This window comes from Mustela putorius, unplaced genomic scaffold (assembly GCF_011764305.1).
Source record: "Mustela putorius furo isolate JIRA1106 unplaced genomic scaffold, ASM1176430v1.1 tig00000095_pilon_pilon_pilon, whole genome shotgun sequence".
NCBI lineage: Eukaryota > Metazoa > Chordata > Mammalia > Carnivora > Mustelidae > Mustela > Mustela putorius.
This window is the reverse complement of record NW_025421280.1, coordinates 19,882,728-19,905,965: the sequence shown is the minus strand read 5'-3', so window position 1 is coordinate 19,905,965 and position 23,238 is coordinate 19,882,728. Positions and strand designations below refer to the sequence as shown.

General features: G+C 58.8%; 2 protein-coding genes across 5 annotated transcripts in view; one reads left to right on the top strand and one right to left on the bottom strand.

Moving 5' to 3' along the window:
* The window catches only part of DNAH1 (dynein axonemal heavy chain 1), a 75,613-nt gene extending 62,092 nt beyond the window's left edge, over positions 1–13,521 (top strand). Inside the window, exons 55-78 of one of the 4 annotated variants that reach the window (XM_045079199.1) lie at positions 724–909; positions 1,319–1,510; positions 2,684–2,851; positions 2,943–3,134; positions 3,266–3,397; positions 3,889–4,014; positions 4,662–4,781; positions 4,880–5,029; positions 5,173–5,333; positions 6,137–6,362; positions 6,505–6,700; positions 6,999–7,150; positions 7,743–7,939; positions 8,187–8,331; positions 8,595–8,753; positions 8,845–8,976; positions 9,538–9,708; positions 9,795–9,974; positions 10,044–10,220; positions 10,817–10,987; positions 11,156–11,286; positions 11,650–12,001; positions 12,589–12,823; positions 13,356–13,521. In XM_045079199.1, coding sequence (XP_044935134.1) covers positions 724–909; positions 1,319–1,510; positions 2,684–2,851; positions 2,943–3,134; positions 3,266–3,397; positions 3,889–4,014; positions 4,662–4,781; positions 4,880–5,029; positions 5,173–5,333; positions 6,137–6,362; positions 6,505–6,700; positions 6,999–7,150; positions 7,743–7,939; positions 8,187–8,331; positions 8,595–8,753; positions 8,845–8,976; positions 9,538–9,708; positions 9,795–9,974; positions 10,044–10,220; positions 10,817–10,987; positions 11,156–11,286; positions 11,650–12,001; positions 12,589–12,823; positions 13,356–13,477 — 4,173 coding nt within the window. In that variant the 3' untranslated portion in view covers positions 13,478–13,521. Of the gene's footprint in view, positions 1–723; positions 910–1,318; positions 1,511–2,683; positions 2,852–2,942; positions 3,135–3,265; positions 3,398–3,888; positions 4,015–4,661; positions 4,782–4,879; positions 5,030–5,172; positions 5,334–6,136; positions 6,363–6,504; positions 6,701–6,998; positions 7,151–7,742; positions 7,940–8,164; positions 8,332–8,594; positions 8,754–8,844; positions 8,977–9,537; positions 9,709–9,794; positions 9,975–10,043; positions 10,221–10,816; positions 10,988–11,155; positions 11,287–11,649; positions 12,002–12,588; positions 12,824–13,355 lie in introns of those variants that run through there. The other 3 variants (XM_045079202.1, XM_045079213.1, XR_006606485.1) reach the window with 3 other exon arrangements.
* A 528-nt stretch (positions 13,522–14,049) lies between these two features.
* BAP1 (BRCA1 associated protein 1) lies at positions 14,050–23,116 on the bottom strand. Its single transcript, XM_004738134.3, has 17 exons — positions 22,925–23,116; positions 22,797–22,826; positions 22,633–22,687; positions 21,568–21,700; positions 21,068–21,187; positions 20,357–20,418; positions 20,129–20,271; positions 19,804–19,882; positions 19,221–19,344; positions 18,783–18,930; positions 18,119–18,303; positions 17,503–17,636; positions 16,471–16,949; positions 16,200–16,360; positions 15,831–15,923; positions 15,641–15,713; positions 14,050–15,436 (listed from the first exon to the last, which is right to left on the bottom strand). The coding sequence occupies exons 1-17, from the start codon at positions 22,959–22,961 to the stop codon at positions 15,303–15,305; spliced, it is 2,190 nt and encodes a 729-aa protein (XP_004738191.1). The 5' UTR covers positions 22,962–23,116; the 3' UTR covers positions 14,050–15,302.
* Positions 23,117–23,238: the final 122 nt, after the last annotated feature.

The window sequence follows — 23,238 nt, the reverse complement described above, 5'->3', positions numbered from 1 at the left end:
GGAGGCTCGGGATACCCATGCAACCACGAGATCACTGGTTGCCTGTCCTCTGCAGCTGCTTAGCTCCTCAGTGCCTGTTTTCCTCAGTCGGTCATCATTTGTTCATTCAGCGAGAGTTTGCTGGGAATCTATTCTGTGCCAGGCCCTGCGCCGGGCAGGGGGTATGGTGAAGAGCAGGACAGGCAACCTAAGCCCTGATAATCACAACAGGGACTGACTAGCAGGCTGCCGTGGGCAGCTGTGCAGACTTGGCCCCAGCCTTCCTCTGAGTCTTCCTGAGATCCCCGAGTTCGAGGGCCCACGCCGCACAGCAGATACCTCTAATTTGCAGATTCGCTATGACAGCTTCCTTGTAGAAGCAGTTCCCTCCTGCCCGGCAAAGCCAGCATATAGGAAATGTTTCCAGCAGACGGAAAGAACATGACGTGGGGGGCGCATTTCTCCGTCTTGCCTGGCAATGTCCTGCGGGCTTAGGGGGTCCTTCCCTGGAGGGCAGTTGTGCTCAAGCATGTAAAGTCCTGGGCCCCATGCCAGGCCCACCATGAGCACTTGGGAATGGCCTTCTCACATTCCCAGAGCTCCGAGAGGGCCCTTGGGGAGGGGGGCATCCTTGCTCTCATTTCTCTTAACCCTGGGGAGACTGAGACAAGGGGAGGAGAAAGGTGGGGACACACCTGTCCCCAATACACCACCAGCTAGGCCCTCCCTGCCTTTGGCCCCTAGGTGGACACAGCCATTGCTCAGGAGACTCGGAATTCGGTGCAAGCAGAGGAGATCAAGGCCAATGAGAAAGCCAGGAAGGCGCAAGCTATTGCTGACGATGCCCAGAAGGATCTGGATGAGGCACTGCCTGCCCTGGACGCGGCCCTGGCCAGCCTGCGCAACCTCAACAAGAATGACGTGACCGAGGTGGGCAGCCAGCCGGTCCCTGAAGCTCCCCCTGGGCATCTGTCCTGTTGCCTCTGGTCCCCACACCCTCTGTCTCCACATCCCCTGGGGTCATGTGCTGAGAGGTGGGGGTAGAGCTAGGCCTCAAACCCAGCTGCCTGCCTCTACCTCCTTGCACAAGACAGGCACATGGGGAGGGCTTTGGGTCCTGGGCAATGAGCATCTAGGACCGCAAGGTCAGGCCTGGGCGTATGGGGGAGCAGAAGGAACCACAAGCCAAGACAGACCTCGGGGGACAGCTAGGCATGCCCTTTGTCTGTGGCAGTAGGAGCTGGCTTGGTGAGGTCTACCCTGTCTGATAGCTGCCCCTGCCCAGGGGTACCCAGGCCATAATGGCTCTCCCCTTCCCCATTCACGGCCTGACCTGCAGGTCCGGGCCATGCAGCGACCACCCCCAGGTGTGAAGCTGGTCATAGAGGCTATGTGCATCATGAAGGGCATCAAGCCCAAGAAGGTGCCTGGAGAGAGGCCCGGCTCCAAGGTGGATGACTACTGGGAACCCGGAAAGGGGCTGCTGCAGGACCCTGGCCGCTTTCTCGACAGCCTCTTCAAGTTTGACAAGGTGGGTGTGCCAGGCACAAGGCGAGCAGGCCTGTGAGTGAGGTAGAAGCAGAGTCCCCTTCCCCCACCAGTGTAGGGCTCTCTGTCCTGTCTCCCTTTGTCCGAACACATGCAGCCTGATTGCCACAGAGCTGACTGGGACCACATCCTGACCCCGGAGGAGCGCTCTGGCTAGTGGGAGTGACAGTCACCTCAGAGCTCTACAGCCTAGAGATCCCCTCTCTTGCCCTTTCCTCCCTGAGACCCCCATGGCCTTGGCCTAGGCTTGTACTGTCTGTGCAACCATGGCCTTTCCCTTGGTCTCAGCTGAGCTTCAGCTGCTTCTGTCTGTCCCTGGGTTTCTCCATCTGCTGTCTAGCTGGGGCTCTCGGTACCCACGGCCATGTTCTATCTCAGGGGCTGCTTCATGGTTAGGTCAGCCTGGTGCCCACCACCCTCTTAAGGGACCTTCTTCAGCCCAGAAGTTGGGAAGGGGACAACTGCCTGTACATGCGCCCTACCCCCACCCCCACCCCGCCACTGCCATGAGTCAATATGGGGCTGTAGACACCCCAGGCTGCACTGGGAGGGTGGATATATGGCCCATAGTCAGCTGGGCCCCTGTAGACTACCCCATTCTTCCTCCTCCAAATCCATCAGTCTAGAAACCAGAGGCCCCACATGCCTAATTCAGCCCAGATCAGCAGTGCTCACGACCAGTACTCAGGATCCCTGGTCCCAGGCTCTGAGCTCCGGGAGTTCATGAACAATGCAGATTACTGGGCTCATCCTGAACTACAGGGCTGGACTCTCACAGGATGGGATGGGAACTCTGGGGGTGTGATGAGCTCTCACGGTGAGGTTTAATACCCTTGAACGTGAGCCTGGTTGGGCATCAGAATCACTCACTGGTCTCCACGCCTGTCAGGAAGCAGCCCTTGTCACTAAGTGAGTTCTTAACGGAGCCTGCCTATTACCAGACCTTGAGACTGTGTGGTTTCTTGTGAAGGAAGACTCTGATCGTTCTCTGAAATCCTGGTTGCTTTATGGACCGTGTTTACCCAGGAAGACAACGGTGCTGAAGCCTACACAGGGCATGGGGCTCTGAGAGCGAGCTGGGTGTTCCTGAGCAGGGCCCCACAGCCCCTTACTCCCTGGAAAGCATCCCCCTGATGCCCCCGGTCCTCCTTCCCAGGACAACATTGGGGAGGCAGTGATCAAAGCCATCCAGCCGTACATTGACAACGAGGAGTTCCAGCCGGCCGCGATTGCCAAGGTGTCCAAGGCCTGTACCTCCATCTGCCAGTGGGTGCGCGCCATGCACAAGTACCACTTCGTGGCCAAGGCAGTGGAGCCCAAGCGGGTGAGGTCTGGGCACGGCTGGGAGTAGATGGCGGGAGGTGGGGGCTCCGCCGGGGCCCCTCCACAAGCTGGCCCGGGCTCTCTGGTTGCAGCAAGCCCTGCGGGAGGCCCAGGATGACCTGGAGGTGACGCAGAGGGTCCTGGAGGAGGCCAAGCAGCGCCTGCAGGAGGTGGAGGATGGCATCGCCACGATGCAGACCAAGTACCGGGAGTGCATCGCCAAGAAGGAGGAGCTGGAGCTGAAATGCGAGCAGTGTGAGCAGCGGCTGGGCCGCGCCGACAAGGTGGGCTCACGGCAGGGGCAGGGAGGGCCTGTGGGCTGTGAGGGTCTGGGGGGGCGTGGGCGGGGCCTGCACCCCTTCCCCAGCCCCTGGCCCGGTCACCCTCAGCCCACCCCCCGGGGCCACCTCTGCAGCTCATCAACGGGCTGTCGGATGAGAAGGTGCGCTGGCAGGAAACTGTGGAGAACCTGGAGCATATGCTTGGCAACATCTCCGGGGACGTGCTGGTGGCTGCTGGCTTTGTGGCCTACCTGGGCCCCTTCACGGTGAGGAGCCTTCCAGCCCTCCCTGCGACAGCCTCACCTCTGCAAGGGGCAGCCTGCCGGGCAGCTCTTCCCTCATGCGCTCACTCCGCGATGTGCGTGTCTCAGGTGCCCCGTCTGAACCAGGTGCTGTTCTGGGCCTGGAGGGTGAGGCAGTGCAGAAAACAGCCAGAAAACCCACCTGGCAAGGCTGGCCTTCTAGGGGAAGCCTGAGCCCACACTTGCATGCTTCCTGGGGACATCTCACTCGGTCCTCACAGCCTCCTGGACAGGCAGGCCCATTGTCACTGCACCTGTTTCATGGAGGAGGGGCTGAGGTTTATGGAGACCAAGGAAGTCACCCAAAGTGGGACCTGAGTGCACGGTCTGACTCCACGTCTGGGCTCTACTCCTGATTACAACTACTGAGCTCTAGGGGATGGCGGCAGCAGTGGGGAGGGAGGAGGGTGTCCTGGATGTCGTGGTGGGGTGGCCTGAGTCTGGCGTCTCCCCAGGGCCAGTACCGCACGATGCTCTATGACCACTGGGTCAAGCAGCTCACGAGACACAACGTGCCGCACACGTCTGAGCCCACGCTCATCGGGACGCTGGGAAACCCTGTGAAGATCCGCTCGTGGCAGGTATCCACCCGGGGTGTGGGGTGGGGGGAGCTGGAGGGACTGGGCTGAGCCAGGAGCCTCCTCCTTCCCTCCCACCCTCTTTCCTCGGCCTGCTCAGAGGTGCCTCCCCTGAACCCAGCCGGGCCCAGCAAGAAGGTGTGGGTTGGAGAGGAGAAAGCTGAACACAGCGTGGCACAGATCTAGCTAACCGGAGGCAGAGAATTCAAGGGATACTTGCCAGAGTGGACTAGGGAAGGAGAGCAGCATCCAGGGGAAGTTAGGATTCTTAAGTTTCCCCCCCCCCCAAAAGTCAGATTTGAGCTAGACCCTAAAGGACAGGTAAAGTTGGCCCAGGGAGAAAACCAAGAGGCTATTGACAGAGGCCAGGGGAGAGTGAAGACCAGGATACCAATGGCATGTGGGCTCTAGAGAGGTGGTCTGACTGAGGGAGAACTCAGTAGGCAAGAGGGCAGAGAGGCCCAGGGAAGGAAGGTGTGGGGATCCAGACAAGGAGCAGGAGAGAGTAGGAGGTCCTGTGGGGTGACACCTGTGCCCACTGTCGCCTGCCCCTTCCTCCAAGGGGGCACCCTAAGGAGAGGGAAGAGATAGCCAAGCATGAAGCTGGGAGTAGCCGTGGGACAGCCCTGACCCAGTCTGATGTCACACAGATTGCTGGCCTCCCCAACGACACGCTGTCAGTGGAGAATGGGGTCATCACCCAGTTCTCCCAACGCTGGACTCACTTCATCGACCCGCAGGGCCAGGCCAACAAATGGATCAAGAACATGGTGAGCCCACCTGCCTCGTGCCCCATCCCACGCAGCTGGGCTTAGCCTCGGGCGGGCTGGCGGCTCCCACAGCCCCCACTTGCTCTCTCTGCCCACAGGAGAAGGACAATGGGCTGGATGTGTTCAAGCTGAGCGACCGAGACTTCCTGCGTAGCATGGAAAATGCCATCCGCTTTGGCAAGCCCTGCCTTCTGGAGAATGTAGGCGAGGAGCTGGACCCAGCCCTGGAGCCGGTGCTGCTCAAGCAGGTGGGCCTGCAGTGGCGGGGGGCGGTGGGCGCAGCCGGTCCGTCTGGACCAGGGGTGGGGTGGGAGTGGGGGCAGGGCAGCCCCACTCGTTGCCTCCCTGGCGAAGCCTGGGCCGCAGCGCTTGCCCCTTCTGCCCACCACAGACATACAAGCAGCAGGGGAACACAGTGCTGAAGCTGGGGGACACGGTGATCCCCTACCATGAAGACTTCCGGATGTATATCACCACTAAGCTGCCCAACCCACACTACACACCGGAGATCTCCACCAAAGTCACCCTCATCAACTTCACCCTGTCGCCCAGGTAAGTTCCCAGGCCCCAGACCCAGGGCGTCAGCTCAGCCTGGCTGCCTCCCTCCCACTCCTAGGCCAAGACTCCGTAGGTCTTTCCCAGAGGCTCTAGCAGCTTCTTCCCAGGCGCCCTGGCACCTCCACCAGCTCCCCATATTTGCCGCCATTTCCAGCTGAGAACCCCCGCCCCCAAGACCAGGAGCCCTTGGTTGAGGTCAGTACCCCTCCGCCTCCCCAGCGCTAGCCTGTCTTGTCTGGGTACCCTCCCCCCACAGCTCAGCGTTTGCCAGCACCTTGTGCGCTCACCTCCAGAGCGGCCCTGGAGCCCTGAGTCAGGCCCACCCAAGCCCTGTCTCCTGCCTTGCTGCTGTGAGCGAGGGCCGGGCTAGTGGTGCACCGTGCTGGCTGCCTGCCCAGAGCCCACAGGCTCACTCCATGCTCAGGCCTCCTTGTCAGTGGCCACCGTGAACGTCCCCACAGACGAGGTGGTGAAAGGCCTATCCCCTACCGGTCACCCGGCCCCCTCCTGCTGAGAGGAAGTTTTTCAACGACTCCAGCAGTTCACATATCTCACCACTGCCCCCACCCAAGATTCCGGATTCCATCGGGGCTCTGTCTCACTGAGAACTGGTTACCCTGTGGGCAGGCTCTGCATTAGCCCCACAGCCCAAGACAGAGGGGAGGCCTCCCAGGCCACCTCAGGCAGGGCTGCTGGGCTCTCGGGGCTCCGGGGTCACAGGTTGTAGGTGAACAGGCTCAAGGCTGGCCCTTTGGAGCCTACCAGGTGTTACAGACACCATGTCCCCTCCCTGGCAGTGGCCTAGAGGACCAGCTGCTGGGCCAGGTGGTGGCTGAGGAGCGGCCAGACCTGGAAGAAGCTAAGAACCAGCTGATTGTCAGTAATGCCAAGATGCGCCAGGAGCTGAAGGACATCGAAGACCAGATTCTGTACAGGCTCAGCTCCTCCGAGGGCAACCCTGTGGATGACATGGAGCTCATCAAGGTGCTGGAAGCTTCCAAGATGAAAGCTGCTGAGATCCAGGTCAGCTAGGGCCTCTCCCCACCTGCAATTCCGGCCTCACCTGCCCAGCCCCCACCGCCTCAGGCCTGCCCCTGCCCACATCTGCCCGTCGCCCTCCCTCCGCCGACTGGGCCTGACCGCCACTCACCTGCGGTGCCTCCAGGCCAAAGTCAGGATCGCGGAGCAGACGGAGAAGGACATTGACCTCACACGCATGGAGTACATCCCCGTGGCTGTCCGCACGCAGATCCTTTTCTTTTGTGTATCTGACCTGGCCAACGTGGACCCCATGTACCAGTACTCCCTGGAGTGGTTTCTCAACATCTTCCTCTCTGGCATCGCCAACTCGGAGAGAGCAGGTAGTCCCAGGTGCTGGGCTCCCACCCCGGCACAGACGTGACATGGGGACACGTCCTCACGGGGTGCACGTAAACTCCTACCCATGGTCACTTGCACATTCTCTCAGATCAGCCATAACAACACACCCCTGCCCCCACCCTCCTCAGGGTCCCTTTACTGACAACTCCATAGGCTTCAAGGGGAGGCCCAGATGGCCCCCATGGCTGTGGGGCAGACTGGGCTGGGCTGGGCCCAAGCCCGGGGATCTCGCACCCCTCACCCCTCCCCACGCACTGCCATCCCCTCCCTGCCCTGCAGACAACCTGAAAAAACGTATCGCCAACATCAACCGCCACCTGACCTACAACCTGTACAGCAATGTCTGCCGCAGCCTCTTTGAGAAGCACAAGCTGATGTTTGCCTTCCTGCTGTGTGTCCGCATCATGATGAATGAGGGCAAGATCGACCAGGTACATGAGCATCTGGCTGGGCTGCTGACCCAGGACAGGTGGCCCAAGGAGGTGCTCTGTGGCCGGGCTGGGAGAACAGGGTGAAAGGAAAGAGAGGGCCAGGCACGAGGGTCCGGCGAAAGCAAAGGGCTCAGGAAACAGTTCCTTGCTTACGACAGCCAGGAGACCCTGGGTTCCTCGTGGCCCGTGATGTCCTGTGAGCACAGCCTGCTCAGAGCTGAGTGTGGTGGGAAGCCGGTACTGTCGCGAGCCTCCCAGCGCGTGCTCTCAGGAGCCCCAGGTATTGGCCGTGTGTTGGAAGTCCCTGCCGAGGGAGTGCGTGTCACAGTGCCACCGCTACTGCAGCTCAAGCCCCACTGCGGGCAGAACTTTCCCAACTGAGGAGGCTGAGGCTCAGAGAGGTCACATCCTTTGTCTGAGGACACACAGCCAGGAAGACGTGGAGCGGGGACCCTAATCCGACCTGTCTGACTGCCAGCCGCAAGGAGGACTCCATTTCTCCGGCTGAGAGGGCTACGGGAGGCACTGCTGGGTGGGGTCCCAGAGGCAGGTCACGGGGCCTGTGCACTAGCCTCCCCCTGTCCCCTGCCAGGCTGAGTGGCGCTACCTCCTGTCTGGAGGCTCCATCCAGGTCATGACTGAGAACCCGGCACCTGACTGGCTGTCAGACCGGGCCTGGCGAGATATCCTGGCACTCTCTAATCTGCCAGCCTTCTCCTCTTTTGCTGATGACTTCCCAAAGCACCTCTCAGAGTTCCAATCCATTTTTGACAGCCTTGAGCCCCACAGGTGAGCTGCACCCGAGGGCCAAGCAGGGTGGGCACACGGAAGGGAGAGATCCCAGGGACAGGCCTGTCCAGAAGGTTTCTCTGAGAAGCCACCTGGGGGTGCCCTGCAGCTGTGGCTACATCCCATCCATACCCCCGGCCATGCACCCTCCAGGGACCGCACTCTCCCGGCCACCTAGCCAGCAGAGTCCCCGGGGCCAGTGCCCTCCCACATGTCGGCTCTTAGGGGTACATGGACACTGTCACAGGGAACCCTTGCCTGGCATCTGGAATGAGTACCTGGACCAGTTCCAGAAGCTGCTGGTTCTCCGCTGCTTGCGTGGGGACAAGGTCACCAACGCCATGCAGGATTTCGTGGCTACCAACCTGGAGCCACGCTTCATTGAGCCCCAGGCAAGTGCCATCAGCCAGTGCCCTGGACGAGTCCCCCACCTCTGAGTCCCGGGGGCTTGGCTGCACCTGGATAGACCTTTTTGCAGCATTGGTTGGGCTGGGACTTCTAGCTGCACCTTCCGAAAGCTCAGGGAGGTTCCATTCCAGCCCCCCCCCAACCCCCGGAAGCCTCTCTGAGAGCTCTGTGGAAGCCCCAGGACCCCCAGCCTTGCCCTGGTCCCTGCTCAGCCCCAGGCGACCCAGCATCTCTCCCTGACCTGCAGACAGCCAACCTGTCAGTGGTGTTCAAAGACTCCAGCTCCACCACACCCCTCATCTTCGTGCTGTCGCCTGGCACCGATCCCGCTGCTGACCTCTACAAGTTTGCCGAAGAGATGAAGTTCTCCAAGAAGCTCTCTGCCATCTCCCTGGGCCAGGGCCAGGTAAGGACCAGCAGGCAGTGGTGGAGGTCTGGAGGCTGGGTCGGTTGGCCGCTCACCGCTCCGCCTTTCCGCCCCTTCCCCCTGCCCCCAGGGCCCTCGGGCAGAAGCCATGATGCGCAGTTCCATAGAGAGGGGCAAGTGGGTCTTCTTCCAGAACTGCCACCTGGCACCAAGCTGGATGCCGGCCCTGGAGCGCCTCATCGAGCACATCAACCCCGATAAGGTGCGATGCCCCCGGCTGCCACAGACCTGATGGTCTCCCTCACCGAGGGGACTGCCAACAGTCCCTCAGTCCCTCAACAGAGCTGATGAGGCTAAATGAGATTGTCCCCCAGAGCGCTCAGCCCAGCCTGGGCACACCACACTCAGGAAGGGGTATATGAAGCACGCCTTCTCAGTGCATTCTCCCCTTGCATTACTGTTACCAATGGTGACGTGACTTGCCCACGTCCACCCAGCACAGACTGGTGATGCTGGGACCTGCCAAAGCCCATATTCTTCTCTCTTTTCCCTTGGGGGGGGGAGGCAGGGTGCAGAGGGAGAGAGAATCCCAAGCAGGCTCCAGGCCCAGCACAGAGCCAATGCAGGGCTCGGTCTCACGACCCTGAGATCATGACCTGATAAAACCGATATTTTCAATCAGTGGTCTGCTAGCCTGGCCTGGCCCAGCCCACTCAGGGGAGAGTCAAGCTGCAGGTGGCCCAGGGCTCCTGGTGGGAGGGAACCTGGTGTGGGGCCGCCACTGGGCGAGGGTCCCCATGCTCACGGGTTCCGTGGCCGCCAGGTGCACCGGGACTTCCGCCTGTGGCTCACCAGCTTGCCCAGCAACAAGTTTCCAGTGTCCATCCTGCAGAATGGCTCCAAGATGACCATTGAGCCACCCCGAGGCGTCAAGGCCAACCTGCTCAAGTCTTATAGCAGCCTGAGCGACGACTTCCTCAACTCCTGCCACAAGGTGAAGCGCAGGGGTGCACGCTCACCCCCCGCCACTACCTCGGCCCGGCCCCACCCCTCACTCCCCTGCCATCCTGCCTCTCGCAGGTGATGGAGTTCAAGTCCCTGCTGCTGTCTCTGTGCCTGTTCCATGGGAACGCACTGGAGCGCCGCAAGTTTGGGCCCCTGGGCTTCAACATCCCCTACGAGTTCACGGACGGGGACCTGCGCATCTGTATCAGCCAGCTCAAGATGTTCCTGGATGAGTACGACGACATCCCCTACAAGGTGGGCTGGGGACAGGCTGGGGCGGGCCGGTGGACGCGTGCGGGGGGCCCTCACCCACCCACCCCGTAGGTCCTGAAGTACACGGCTGGGGAGATCAACTATGGGGGCCGCGTCACCGACGACTGGGACCGCCGCTGTGTCATGAACATCCTGGAAGACTATTACAGCCCCTCCGTGCTCTTCCACGATCACAGCTACAGCGCCTCCGGCATCTACCACCAGATCCAGCCCACCTATGACCTCAATGTGAGCACGTCCCCGATGGCCCAGGCAGCCTACCAGGCCGGGCTGCTGGGGTGCTGCGAGCACCCGGGAGCTGGGTGAGGGGAGGCATGGTCCTGGCCCCTCAGTGGCTCTTTTTCATGGATTACTCCATCCCACAAACACAGCCACAGTGAGGGAGGCAGACCCAGGCCCTGCCTCCAGGAGCTGGGGCTCTGTGGAGAGAGGCCAGAAGGAGCTAAGTGTAATTATCCAGCTGAGGCAGGGCAGCTCTTCCAAGGGTCCCAGAGGACATGGGGCTTCAGCTAAGATGCGTGCGGGGCCTGCAGGGCTAGGGTGTGTGTCGGAGTGTGGGTCCTCACTGGAAGGAGAGAAGCCCCCGTGACTGGAACAGCTGAATGAGGGAGCAGGAGGACAGCAGGAAGAGGGCTGGGAGGGAGGCAAAGGCTACCCACACAGCCCCTCAGAAGCCATGCAGCCCTAAGAAGAGGGAGATGCACGAGGGTGTCCAGAGTTGGAGGCAAGCAGGAGTTGTGCTCTGTTGGAGGGACCCCCCCCCCACCACCAACCACAGGCTGGGGGTAGAGCAAGGTTTCAGTTGTGGCCCTCCTACTCTCCAGGGCTACCTCTCCTACATCAAAGGCCTCCCTCTCAATGACATGCCTGAGATCTTTGGCCTGCACGACAATGCCAACATCACCTTCGCCCAGAATGAGACTTATGCCCTGCTTGGTGCCATCATCCAGCTGCAACCCAGATCATCCTCCATGGGAGGCCAGGGCCGGGAGGAGGTAGGTGGCTGCAGGGGACAGAGAGCAATGGGTTGGGCAGGGTCAGTCTCCCACCGACTATCATGCCTGCTTCTCTGTGGGAAGGAACCCAGTGCCTATGGAATCCGGCAAGAATTAAGTAAGGGGTGCTGGCCCTGATCCCCTGTGTGTGTTCCTTTGCCCTCACAGATAGTGGAGGATATGGCCCACAGTATTCTGCTCCAGACTCCTGAGCCCATCAGCTTGCAGCTGGTAATGGCCAAGTACCCCGTGCTGTATGAGGAGTCAATGAACACGGTGCTAGTCCAGGAGGTCATTCGGTAATCCCCCTGCCATCCACCCCCAGCCCTGAGTTAGTGTGGAGAGTCATTATCATAGAGAAATGGCAGCAGCGGCTCCTCCAGGCCAGGTGCAACATCAAGTCTGTGCTCGGGCGCAGCCATATTTATTGTCCCACTCCCATCAGAACAGGAAGCCAAGGCCCAAATGGTCAAGTAACCTAAGGTTACACGTGTGCTAAGGAGCAGAGCTGAGATCAGTACTCAGGCTGCCTGACTCAGCTCTGTGCTCCTAGCCCCACATAGTGCCATTGTTTTCCTGTCTGTCTGTGGTCTACAACTGAGGAGTACGGGTACTACTCCCTCCCTGGTCTGCTGCCTTATTCCTTGCTGCTGGCCCCACAGATACAACCGGCTGCTGCAGGTGATCACAGAGACGCTTCGAGACCTGCTCAAGGCACTCAAGGGGCTGGTGGTGATGTCCTCACAGCTGGAGCTGATGGCTACCAGCCTGTACAACAACACTGTGCCCGAGCTCTGGAAGGCTAAGGCCTACCCATCGCTCAAGCCACTGTCCTCGTGGGTCATGGACCTGATGCAGCGCCTGGACTTCCTGCAGGCCTGGATCCAAGGCGGCATCCCAGCTGTCTTCTGGATCAGTGGCTTCTTCTTCCCCCAGGCCTTCCTGACGGGCACACTGCAGAACTTTGCTCGCAAATCTGTCATCTCCATTGACACCATCTCGTTTGATTTCCAGGTTTGCACACAGCCAAGGTCAGGCTAGGGTCAGGCTGGGGTATGGCCTGGGTCAGGCCCCCAGTATTTACAGGTCCAGTATTTACAGGAGGGGCGCTGAGGCCACAGCTGGCTGCCAGATGGGGGTCCTGAGTGGGGTTTGGGGGGCAGGGAGAGCCAAACCAGAGGAGGCTATGAGCCCCCAGGAAATCCCTAGGGGCAGGACACAGACTGCAGGCGGCCAATTAAAATGGTGGGGGAGAGGGGCATCTGGGTGGCTCAGTCAGTGAAGCATCTGCCTTTGGCTCAGGTCATGGTCCCAAGATCCTGGGATCAAGCCCTGTGTTGGACTCCCTGCTTAGCAGAGAGTCTGCTTCTCCTCTCCCTCTGCCCCTCACCCTGTTTGCGCTCTCTCCATTGCTCTTTCTCAAATAAATAAATAAGTAAAAATCTTAAAAAGAAACAAGTAAAACAAAATAAAATAAAATGGTGGGTAAGTAATGGGCGGGTGGGCAGAATTCAGGAGGGAGTTTGTGCCTCCTGACCCAAATCCTAACCCAGATCCCAGGTGTTTACATGTGCAGGGGCATGTCTGTGTGCCCACCACAGGTACTGCAGCAGTCCGTGTCAGAGCTCAAGAAAAGACCCAGTGAGGGGTGCTACATCCATGGACTGTTCCTGGAAGGTGCCCGCTGGGACCCTGTGGCCTTCCAGCTGGCTGAGTCTCGGCCCAAGGAGCTATACACAGAGATGGCTGTTATCTGGCTTCTGCCAACGCACAACCGCAAGATCCAGAACCAGGACTTCTACCTGTGCCCCATCTACAAGACACTGACCCGAGCAGGTACGGGCCCAGGGTGGGGAACCTGCACCACAGGTGGGGGCCCAGTTTAGCTGAACAGGATGGCTGACAGAGGCCAGTCAGCCCTCCTGAGAGTGACCGGGCCAGGACAGAGCTAGACCACCAGCAGGCAGGGAGGGGAATGCCCAGAGCTTGGGCTCAGTCTGTGCAAAGTGGCCCCTGAGCTCCCCATCCTCTTGCTTCCCTCAGCAGACCCACCTGGGCCTTGGGAGCCCCCGTCTGCTCATGAAGGTTCAGGGGGGTAAAAGACTTAGATGGGAGGTGGGCCTGGGCTGGGTCCAACAGGGAGTGAGCAGTGGCCCCCAACTCTCCCATTCCTGTCCTCAGTCGTCAGTGCAATAACCCTGGGCAGGTCTGAGCCTTGGCCAGACCAATTCACCAGGCAGGTTTCCTCTCGGCTCAGGGCCCCTGCTTGCTCCCAGCTCAGTCTGCTGAGTCCATTGCCTTTATCCTGTCCCTATCCTGTCCCTGCTCTTGTGAAGACAACTTAACCCTCCCTTCTTGCCTGCTCCAGGAACACTATCGACCACAGGCCACTCCACCAACTACATCATTGCTGTGGAGCTCCCCTCCCATCAGCCCCAGCGACACTGGATAAAGCGTGGTGTGGCGCTCATCTGTGCTCTGGACTACTAGACTCAGGAAGAAGAGTTGGGGCCATTAAATACGTTTTCTAAGCAGTCCAGCGGGCTTCTGCTGCTTGTATCAGTGCCTGTCCACAGGGTTCACTGCCAGGGCAGTGGTGTGGCAGCCTCAGGAGTGAATGTGCTTAGCAGTGGGGACGGGGCAGAGGGAAAGCTTTGGCCTGCTGGACCAGTCCAAACAGAACAAGGGTAGAGCTGTGCCCTCCAAGGGGGCCTCTCCGGGGACAGCATGCCGGGTGAGACCACCAGAGGTCACCTTGCCTCCTCAGCCCAGAGCCCCCACCTCTGCTCAGGTAGCATGGCCATCAGAACTGGATGAAAGCCATGGCTCTGTCCTCCCAAAGTGTCCTCTTCCAGATTCTACAGCCCACCCAAAGCCCCGTCTCTGCTCAGGTTCTAAATCCTAGGTCTACAGTCCTAAGAATATCTGCCCCAGAAGGACGGATGCCTGAGAATGTATACCTCTCACCCCTCTGGTCATGGGACCTTCAGCCCAGGTTTGGTTAGGTCCTCCCTCTCACCACAACCTAACCTGTAAGTCTTAGGCCAGCAACCACAGGAGAGTTCATTTCTTAGGAGAGTTTTATTCATTGATCCAATATTTACAGGGACTGGAGAAGTCAGGCTGTGCTCAGCACAGAGAGGTGGCTGCGACACTGGCCAGCCATCCCCTGCCCCAGTCACTATGTACAGATAAGGGGCCTGCTTTGATCACCTTCCAAGCCATCTGGCAGTGGCCATGGGGCTCTCTTTGGGGCCTGAGCTCCAGAGACAGTGCTGGGCCCATTGCCCCTTGGCATTAGGCCCTCTGGGAACACCAGGGCCCCAACTGGGTGCCTTAGTCCTGCTGTCCCCCACTGAATGCCTTGTAGAGGCTGAAGAAGCTGACGTGGCACGGAGAGCCGAGGGGTGTCAGCTTCCTGTGAGCAGCCCTGTCTCTGCTATCCCTAAGAGGAGGGAGACGTGGTAATACTGAGGAGCTGGGCAGGGGCTCCTCTGAACCCCGGGCTCCAGGGACAGAGCCCAGGAGCCCAAGGCCAGCCCATTGCCAGGGCTACAACACTGAAGGCAAAGAGCCCCAGAGCCTTGCTGCAGAGAACAGTCTTGACAAGCAAAGCCAGGAAGGGAGTTTACAGGCCAGTAAACAGCTTGAACACTTCTCTCTACTCAGGCCATGGGACCCCAGCGGGCTGCTCATTCCCCCACTACGAAGACACCCCACTCCCAAACCAGCCCCCAAGACGGGTCCCTGAGTTTGGAGCTCTCCCGGGAGGAAGAACAGACCTGGCTTCCTCACAACAGGGATGACTGGTGGCTGGGGCTAGAGCCGCAGGGCCCAATGCCCATCCAGGCCCCCAGCTGGGACCCTGCAGTCATGACTCCAGCATGATGTGGGGACCTGGGTCCACCAGGATGACAACTGCTAGAAAGAACGCAGTCAGGAAGCTGGCTATGTCAACACAGTGGTGGCAAGATGGGTTAGAGCCCAGAAAAATAGACGTCTCTGTAGGTAAAATATATACTCTGCTGCCGAGGCAGGAAGGCCAGGTCCTGCCACTCCACAGCCGGCTGTGGAGGAAGCTGCAGCACCTCCCTGTGCCCCAGCTCCAGCTGCTGTTTCCAGAGCACCACAGGGCGGTCCTGCCCCGACAGGCCTGGGGGCATAACGCAGAAGTCCACCCTGGCACTCATGCCCAGGGGCCAGGCTCTCTGGCTGGAACTATTCAGTAATACTGGGAAGACGAGGAGTGGGACAGGGAAGGGGCCCCTGGGAGGGCCACGCGGCAAGAGCGGCTGCAGGGTGCGGCTGGCAGTCCTCACTGGCGCTTGGCCTTGTAAGGGCGCGAGCGTTTCCGCCGGTCCGGCTTCCGCTGCTTGTGGAGCCGGCCGATGCTGACCCCTTGGCGTCGCCGCACCGAGATGTTCTGCTCCACCAGGTTGGCCAGCATGCCTACAAAGGCCAAGGTGCTTAAACAGGTGGCTGGATGCACAGCAGCCACCCACTCCATGCGCCTCAGGCCAGGAGCTGAGGCTCTCCCGGCCCTTCCTGCACCCCTGCCACCCCGTGTAGGTCTGCTTAAGCCCCAAAAGAGGCCTGAGGGACATGGCCCCCAGCAGGGCATGCCAGGTCAGCTGCGGCAGTAAGTCCCCTCACCTTCCTGGGCCAGCATGGAGATGAAGGTACAGATGAACTCATCATAGTTGTGGGTCCTTCTCTGGTCGTCAATCTGTGGGAGAAGGATGAGAGCACTGCAGCCCATCTCCCCGGAGCAGCCACCAGCTGACCTCGGGAGGTCACACGTCTGGGAAGATGGGCAGAGGACCAGCTGCTGGAGATGACCCACCTTGAACTTCTTCCTCTTCTCCACCTCTTCCTTGAGGCAGGCTTCATAGTTTGCAATCTCTGCCTCCACACACTTCAGCAGTGCCAGCAGCTCCTGCCAAAATCCCGCAACGTACCCCTGAGGGGGGCTGGCCAGCATCCAAGGACCCCCCTGCCCACCCACCAGGAGGCAGCTGGAGACAAGGAGGAGCAGCCAGAGTCCAAACCCTACCAAGGCTCCGACGGCTCCTCAACCCAAACAGGCTTCCTGGAGCCCGGCTTGCGCCACCAGCCTTTACACCAGCACTCCTGAGGCCCCAGCACCCGGGCAGCAGTGCCTCAAGACCTTCCCTCTGGCAAGATTAGAAGAGAAAGCTGCAAAGGGACTCACCTTGGGTGAGTACTTCTCCCCACTCAAGGGCTCGCCAGGCCTAGCCAACCCAGGCTTCTCTCTGCTGTCTGCAGCTTCCGCGACCTCCTTCTCTTCGGGGCTGCTGGAGCCCTGGCTGCCTGGGCTCGGCCTGCTGCCGGGTGAGGAACCTTTCCCACCCTCTGGGAAGAGAAAGCACAAGAGGACCCCTCAGAGAGCAGGACACCTGGTGGTTACTTGGCCACCCCCTCCTCGGTACACCAAGAGGCCAGTGAGCCAGTCGCAGGCGCACCTGTCAGTGCTAGGGGACTCAGCACCCCATCCTCAGCAAGGTGCAGCAGGCCGGTGCTGATGACAGGACCCAGGTCACGTACAGCGCGATTGTAGCGGATACAGTCAACACGCAGCAGACTGTCGTCCTCTCCGAAAAGCACCTTGGAGATGTGGGAGGTGACAGGGCTGGAGGGCCGCGTTGGGTTGGCTGAGCGAATGGGCGACCGCAGCGGCGAGTTGAAAGCACTGCCAATCTCAGAGGCTGTGTCCGTGCTCTCATTGCTGGGGGTGGGTGAGGGCTGCGAGTGCGTGGGGACCGCCACAGCCGGGCTGGCCGCCCCACTGTTTGTCTTGATGGACAGAGGAATCGAGAGGTCTTTCTGGGACTCTTTGAGCTTCTCGGCCAAGACGTTGATGGTATTGGGCTGCAGCACCGACAGCTGCCCGTCCCCAGAGCCACTCAGTGGCCCTGGCTTGCCTGGCCCCTTTCGCTTATACCTGGGGAGGCCAAAGGAAAGGTGAGCCATGGGAAGGGGCCGGGTGACCCTGCCCAGCAGTGCCCAGAATAGCCCTGGACACGTCCCGGCCTCCAGGGATGGACACTGCAACTCCTCACACTGGGTCCAGAGCCTGACCTGGCCATGCTGAGCCTGGCACCCTAAGCTCCAAAAGCCACAGCCACGTGTTCTCAAAGGACACCTCTATTCCAGCTGCCTCACTCTGGCCTTCTGCCAATGCCAGGTCTTCTGACAGAGCCGCGCCCCGCCCCATCTCCTCCATCCCTGCTTCATCCAATCCTTTGAGGTCTAGCTGAAAGGCCTTCCAACAGGACGGGCCTTATTATCTGGTTAAATGTCAACACTCCCTCAAGCCCTCTGAAGCCTTGGGGACCCAGGGCCTGGAGTCAGCCCTGCATGCCAGCCTCCCACGGACCCTGAGCTCGGCAGGCACTCCAAAGTATATGCTAAAGGGTAACCTCAGACATGGACTGGAAGAGTCAAGGTAGGACCTGCAGCACTCAAGCCTCTAGCCTTCCAGAGCTGAGGCTGACCTGATGGCAGGGCTGGCATTCTGCACGTCATCGTCCTCATCATCCTCATAGTCGTCCTCATCATCCGAGTACTGCTGCGGAGGGCGGACTGGAACTCGGCTGCGGCCCACGCCTGCTGCCAGGTCTTCCTCCTCCTGGGGCAGAGACCAAGGGCGGCCATAAGGAGCGACCAGTCAGCCCGGGCTGGATACAGCAGTCACAGCCGAAAGCCAACACGGTTCTCCAGGTCAGAGTCCACCCAGCCCTAGGTGTTCTGAGCCCACCCTTGATTCCCGGGGAGGCTGCTGCCCACCCACACGACCTGCCTATGCGAGACATCTAAGACAAACAGAGCACCCTGAAACACGTGCCTTTCTTTTGCCAGCAAGACCTAACTCCTCAAGTGGTACCAGGCACATGCCCTAAACATCCTGCCCCACTGCTGTGTGAGTGGACTGAAAGTCAGAGTTCTCTCCCTCTCTAAGCCCCTGGCGGGGTGGGGGGGCTTCTAGGTAGCAGAGACTTGGCTATCGAGGCCTTGGTATGGGGTAAACACCAAGGAACCACCTAAGGAAACTGCTTGTTGCAGCCTCTCAAGAACATTGGAGGGGCTCAGCCAAGGGTGTTCCCAGCTCACCTGCATGGGGGACTTGGCATAGTTGTGATTGTCCAGAAAGGCTGGCAGCCGCTGAACAATGGGAGTGGGGTTGGGAGGAACCCCGTTGAGGCTGCTCCCGGGAGGCTTCACCACCAGCTTGGGTTTGCTGGGAGGGCTGTGGGTTGGGGCTTGGGGGCACGAACCAGCCACCTCCTCCACACCATCTGAGAGGACAAGGAGCACAAGGCAGGACCTTCAGGCAGACCCTCAAGAAAACAAGTTCCCTGCCCACCAACTCCCCAGATATAACGCTGCTCCCTCCTCTCTTGTCAGAGAACAGGTGTGCTAGCTAACAGGATGAGAGTCCACAAGCTCTAGGTCATGGGCCCACAGCAAGATGAAGGATGAGATGGAAAAAGGGAGGGAGGGAGACCAAAAAAAAAAAAAGCCTCTTAAGAAAACTGGAAAGGGAATATTTATTATAAAGAAGGTTCAGGAACTGTGGTAATGTCAGCCCTTCACGGGTACCTTTCTTTAGGTGATGACTGCTCTCCATGTTCCAAGAATAAAGGGCTGCAGACACTCAGCCTTAGGCATCCCTAGGAGCCTTTGAACCTCTACCCAAGTGCATCCGACAAAAAGACTTGCTCTGCTTGGGCCTCTCAGCTCAAGCTATGATGGGTGGCTCTGAGGCCAAGGGTACCTGTGTGAGTGCCCTCGGAGGCTGCTGCGGCCCTGCCTGCCTCCAGCGCCAGGGGGGACTTGCTGCTGGCTGGTTTGGACTCCTCAGGCAGTTGTGGCTCTTGAGACTTGTGGGTCTGAATCAGCTCTGGCTGTGTTACCCTAATCAGCTAAAAACAGAATCCAAGGCTCAGAGGAGTGAAAGCAGACCCCAGTCACTCGCTTGGACAGCAAACATCCTTGGTTCTACTCACTCGCTCACAAGGAAATACAACAGCTGAACCCAAACCTCCTCCTAGAAGCTATTCCCCCTCCCCACCCCAGGTCCCAGCTTTCCCACAAGGAAAGCAAAGGAAAGGAATGGTCAAGTGAAGCTCAACAGATCCGTAATAAAGAGTGATCTGGGAATCAGACACCACACCCCAGTGAGGGGAAGAGGGATGGCAGGAAGGGTCCCCACCTGCTGCAGGGCCTCCAGTACTGTCTGACGGTTCACCTTCAGCACATGCAGCCTGGCCTCATACTTGATCCTGCGGTCGGGCACCACCGCCATCAGGTTGAAGCGGATGTCATGGTAGGGTTCCCTGCAGTCACAGCCACAACCGTAAGAACAGCTCTCGCCCCAGCACCACCATCGGGTTGAGATAAACAATGTGGCAGGGCTCCCTGAAGTCACAGCTATAGCCATAGGTGCAGGCCCCACGCCAGCAGGCGGGCAACAGCTAGCTATGAGCTAGCTGGGCAGGAGCTGAGCTAGGGACTGCCCATGACCTGCATGAGGGCCTATCAGCAAGTGAGCCAGCATGTCTGGGCCATCTAGGGCTCCACCAATGCATGCTCCTCCCCAGTTTGTCCCAAAGCAGGCCATAAGCAGCCTGGGTGAGAAACATGGCAAAGAGTTAGAAGCCCAAGATCTAAAGTGGACCTGGCCAGATTCCTCATGTGGCCTTGCATGAGTCATCTGACCTCACTGCTTTCCCTTTTCTGTGTCTCTCCCAATGGAGGCACAGCTCCAGAGGGAAGGGCAAGCACAGAGCCCTTACCCTGCGGTGGCGAGGCCGATTCGCTCCATGATGACCCGTCGGGCCTTGTCGGTCCACTCCTCATCCTCCCCCCAGGGCCCTAGGGAAGACCAACATGAGGAGTCAGCAGGGGGGAAGCCCTGAGTTTGGACAGGCCAGAAATGGAAAGGAAGATGGAGAGCAGTTGAGTCAGGGAGTTGGGGTGGTCAGGTAGTGCAGTGCAGGGTGCCATCCAGCCAGAGACAATGCCCTCAACACCATCCCCCTGCTAGTGGGTCCCAAGCACCTGGGGACCCTGAACCCCAGCTCCCTAGAAAGTAAGCAAAAAAACCCAGTGGGTCCCTACCATGATCAATGGGGTAGACCTTCAGCCCATCCAGCTCGAAAAGCCGGCCTGTGATAGGCACATAGCTGACAAAGTGGAATGCCTCCATCGTCCGCACAGCACTAAGGCCATTTTGCTTCTCGGGGAGGTGGCGTGGCTCAGGCCTAGGGAAGGACATGCTCAGGGCCCAGAATGAGACAACCCTTCCTCCCCCTGCCACTCCCACCAGCTCCCATAGCTCCCACACACCTGGCATGGCTATTATGTGCCTTGGCCAACTCTGGGGCATTGCCAATTGCATATCCTTTGCTCTAGAGAGAAGGAAATAACACATCAAAACAACTTCTCAGGGCGCCTGGGTGGCTCAGAGGGTTAAGCCTCTGCCTTCGGCTCAGGTCATGATCTCATGATCTCGGGCTCTCTGGTCAGCAGGGAGCCTGCTTCCTCCTCTCTCTCTCTCTGCCTGCCTCTCTACCTGCTTGTGATCTCTGTCTGTCAAATAAATAAATAAAATCTTTTAAAAAAAACAAAATAAAACAAAACAACTTCTCAGGTGGGCCTCTGGGTGGGAAGCAAAGCTCTGGACAACAGATCTGGAGGAATTCCAGAAACCTGTAGCAGCATAGATTGATTTTGCTGAAAGGTTAGTGGGGACAGAAAAGAACTCCAGAGCCCCAGAAGGATGGGGTTCATCTTGCACGGTAATGAGTGGACACTGGAAAACAATGTGGCCTGGTACAGACTGACAAAGAAATTTGTAACATAGTGTCACTAAAGGAATGTTCCTTTCCTCCTTAGGTCTTTCCTGACAATTAAACCTAAAATCTGAGGGTCAAACATAAGGTAAATCATTTGAAAGAAAATGGCCTCACAGTATCAAATGGCATATGGTATGTGGGCCTGGGAGTCAGATCTGAGCAGCAAGCTGTGAGCCAGGATTGAGGTGCTGCTGCGACCTACCTCAGGGCTGAAGCCTTTGGTGAAGTCCTTCATGCGACTCAGGGTGGGCCCCAGGTCCACGTTGCTGCAGTTCAGGAGCACGCTCAGCAGGGCATGAGTGGCACAAGAGTTGGGGATCAACTGTGAAACCCAAGAACAGTCACTCATACACAGCATGCCTCACCTAAGCCAAACTCCTTTAGAATGAGGACCCAGACAGAGACAGTCCTATCTGCACAAGAAAACTCATCAGCTTCCCTCCTTTCCACCCAATATTTGTTCATTCAATTAAATGCCCCCCAAATGTCTGGGGACATGCAGAGTAGACTCACCACCAGCCTGCTCTAAAGATACTCCCTTTTATAATGAACTCAGAGCTCAGTTCCTTCTGCCAGGGGACTTCTCTAACCGCTACTCATAGTATCTGCCTATCTATTCCCCCTCACTTCCCCCACTTCCGCTTCCCAGCAAAGACAATGGCAGCATCCCACCCTCCAGATGGAACACAGAGCCCAGCAGACCTGATGGGCAAAGAACATGTTGTTCACAATATCATCATCAATCACAGACGTATCATCCACCAAGGTAGACACCTTGCGACGGGATCGGCGTTCTTCGATCCATTTGAACAGGAAGATGAATCCATACACTGGGCTGGGGAAAGTAAGGGGCAAAGCTAGACCAGCCAAGTGGGGAAAGGCAATCAGCATCCCTTTTCTTTTCCTGCCTATTCCCATGCACTGTGTTATCACTCAGGTGCCCTCCCCGTGATCCCACCTCTATCCTGGCTTCTTTCCAACAATGCCTAAACTGGCTCTGAGCCTTCACATCCAGAAGCCTGCTGCAGGCACAGTCAAGCATCAGCTTCTGGGATAAGAAATGAAAAGCTGGAACCCGTGGCCCAGGACAAGGTAGGAACAGAAAGTAAGGCAAGAAAAAAAAAATTCTGATCAAGGAATTTAAACATTAATTCTCACTGTGAACCCCAAGGCTTGGGCCCCAGTGCAGTGAAAAAAGCAAATGAACACCTTAACAGTCCGTGCTTTCCTGAAAGATAAAAACAGATCTCTTGGTTCATGCACTGTAGTCTCTGTAGAGGGGCACTCCACACCTCTAGTCTGCAGGATGACCAAGACAAGGTTCTGAGGTTGGTCACCCTGGAGGGGCCTTGTCAGATGCCACACACCAACCAATCAATACAAGATCTTTGTGAAGGGATTAAAGCCACCAGCACACGGGTACATGAAAGCAGTAATTAATAAATTACAGCAGGCACTGTGTGACCTGGGTCAAGAGAAGGGGCTGCTTTTCTGCAACAAGACCAGAAAAAGCCGCTGAACTGTACTCCAAAGGATAGTTAGATTTGTAGAGGGGGAAGGAGACTACTACATAAAGGGAAGTGTGAAGGAAGACTGCGAGAAAAAATACCAGCTTGATCAGGAGGGCACCCAAAGATGAGGGGTGCTTCCGTGTATGAGATTTTATAACTTGGGATTCTTACACTACCTCCCTTGAGGGGCCCTCCTCCCCTGGCCCTTCTCTTGCCCTCGGGGTGTAAGGGAAGGCCCTGGCACTAAGCCACTCACCCCTGACATTTGCTCTGAAGGTCATAGATCTCCTCCACCTGCACCCCTTTGACACCTGCGATCAGGGAAATAAAGAAGTCGGAAAGGGCAGCCCCAGGCTGTGCAGCGAGGGCACAGGAGTGGAACCCCACAGCCCGGGTCCAGCGGGTAGGAGAGGCTCTTACCGAAGTCTTCCACCAGGAGGGTGAAGAGGCCTGGGTCGGGCGACAAGAGGAGCAGGTAGTGGTCAGACGGACGCGTTTCGGGCCCAACCGGCCTCCCCAGCCCCCGGCCCGCCCAGCACCCTCCTCACCAGGGTCGCTCTCCAGCTCCAGCCAGCCCTTATTCATCTTCCCGCGGGGCGGCCCCTCAGCGCCATGTCCAGGCCCTCCCGACCCACCGCCGCCCGCGCCGGGAGCCCCCGCCGCCCCGGGGCCCCTAGCCCCACACACAGACAACGGGCACAGTTGACGTCACCAGCCCGCGCCCGCGACACTACGTCACCACAGCGCGACGTTCTCCGCCCCGCCTCTCGGCTTGTCTTCCGCGGGATCGATTCTCGAGGCCCAGGCGCTCGCGCGAGGGGGCGGGGCGAGGGGAAGGGGCGGGGCGAGGGCAGTGCTGGGC

Bases quoted from the DNA above. Each gene is read 5' to 3' on its own strand.
- BAP1 (XM_004738134.3), bottom strand. From the start codon at position 22,961: ATGAATAAGGGCTGGCTGGAGCTGGAGAGCGACCCTG. The intron at 18,304-18,782 runs GTACCCTTGGCC...TTGTCCTCTCAG, and splicing joins CTCCGAGGGCACTCACACAG to ATGGTGTGGAGGAGGTGGCT. The intron at 15,924-16,199 runs GTGAGTCCCTTT...GGATTTTGGCAG, and splicing joins GGGAGAAGTACTCACCCAAG to GAGCTGCTGGCACTGCTGAA.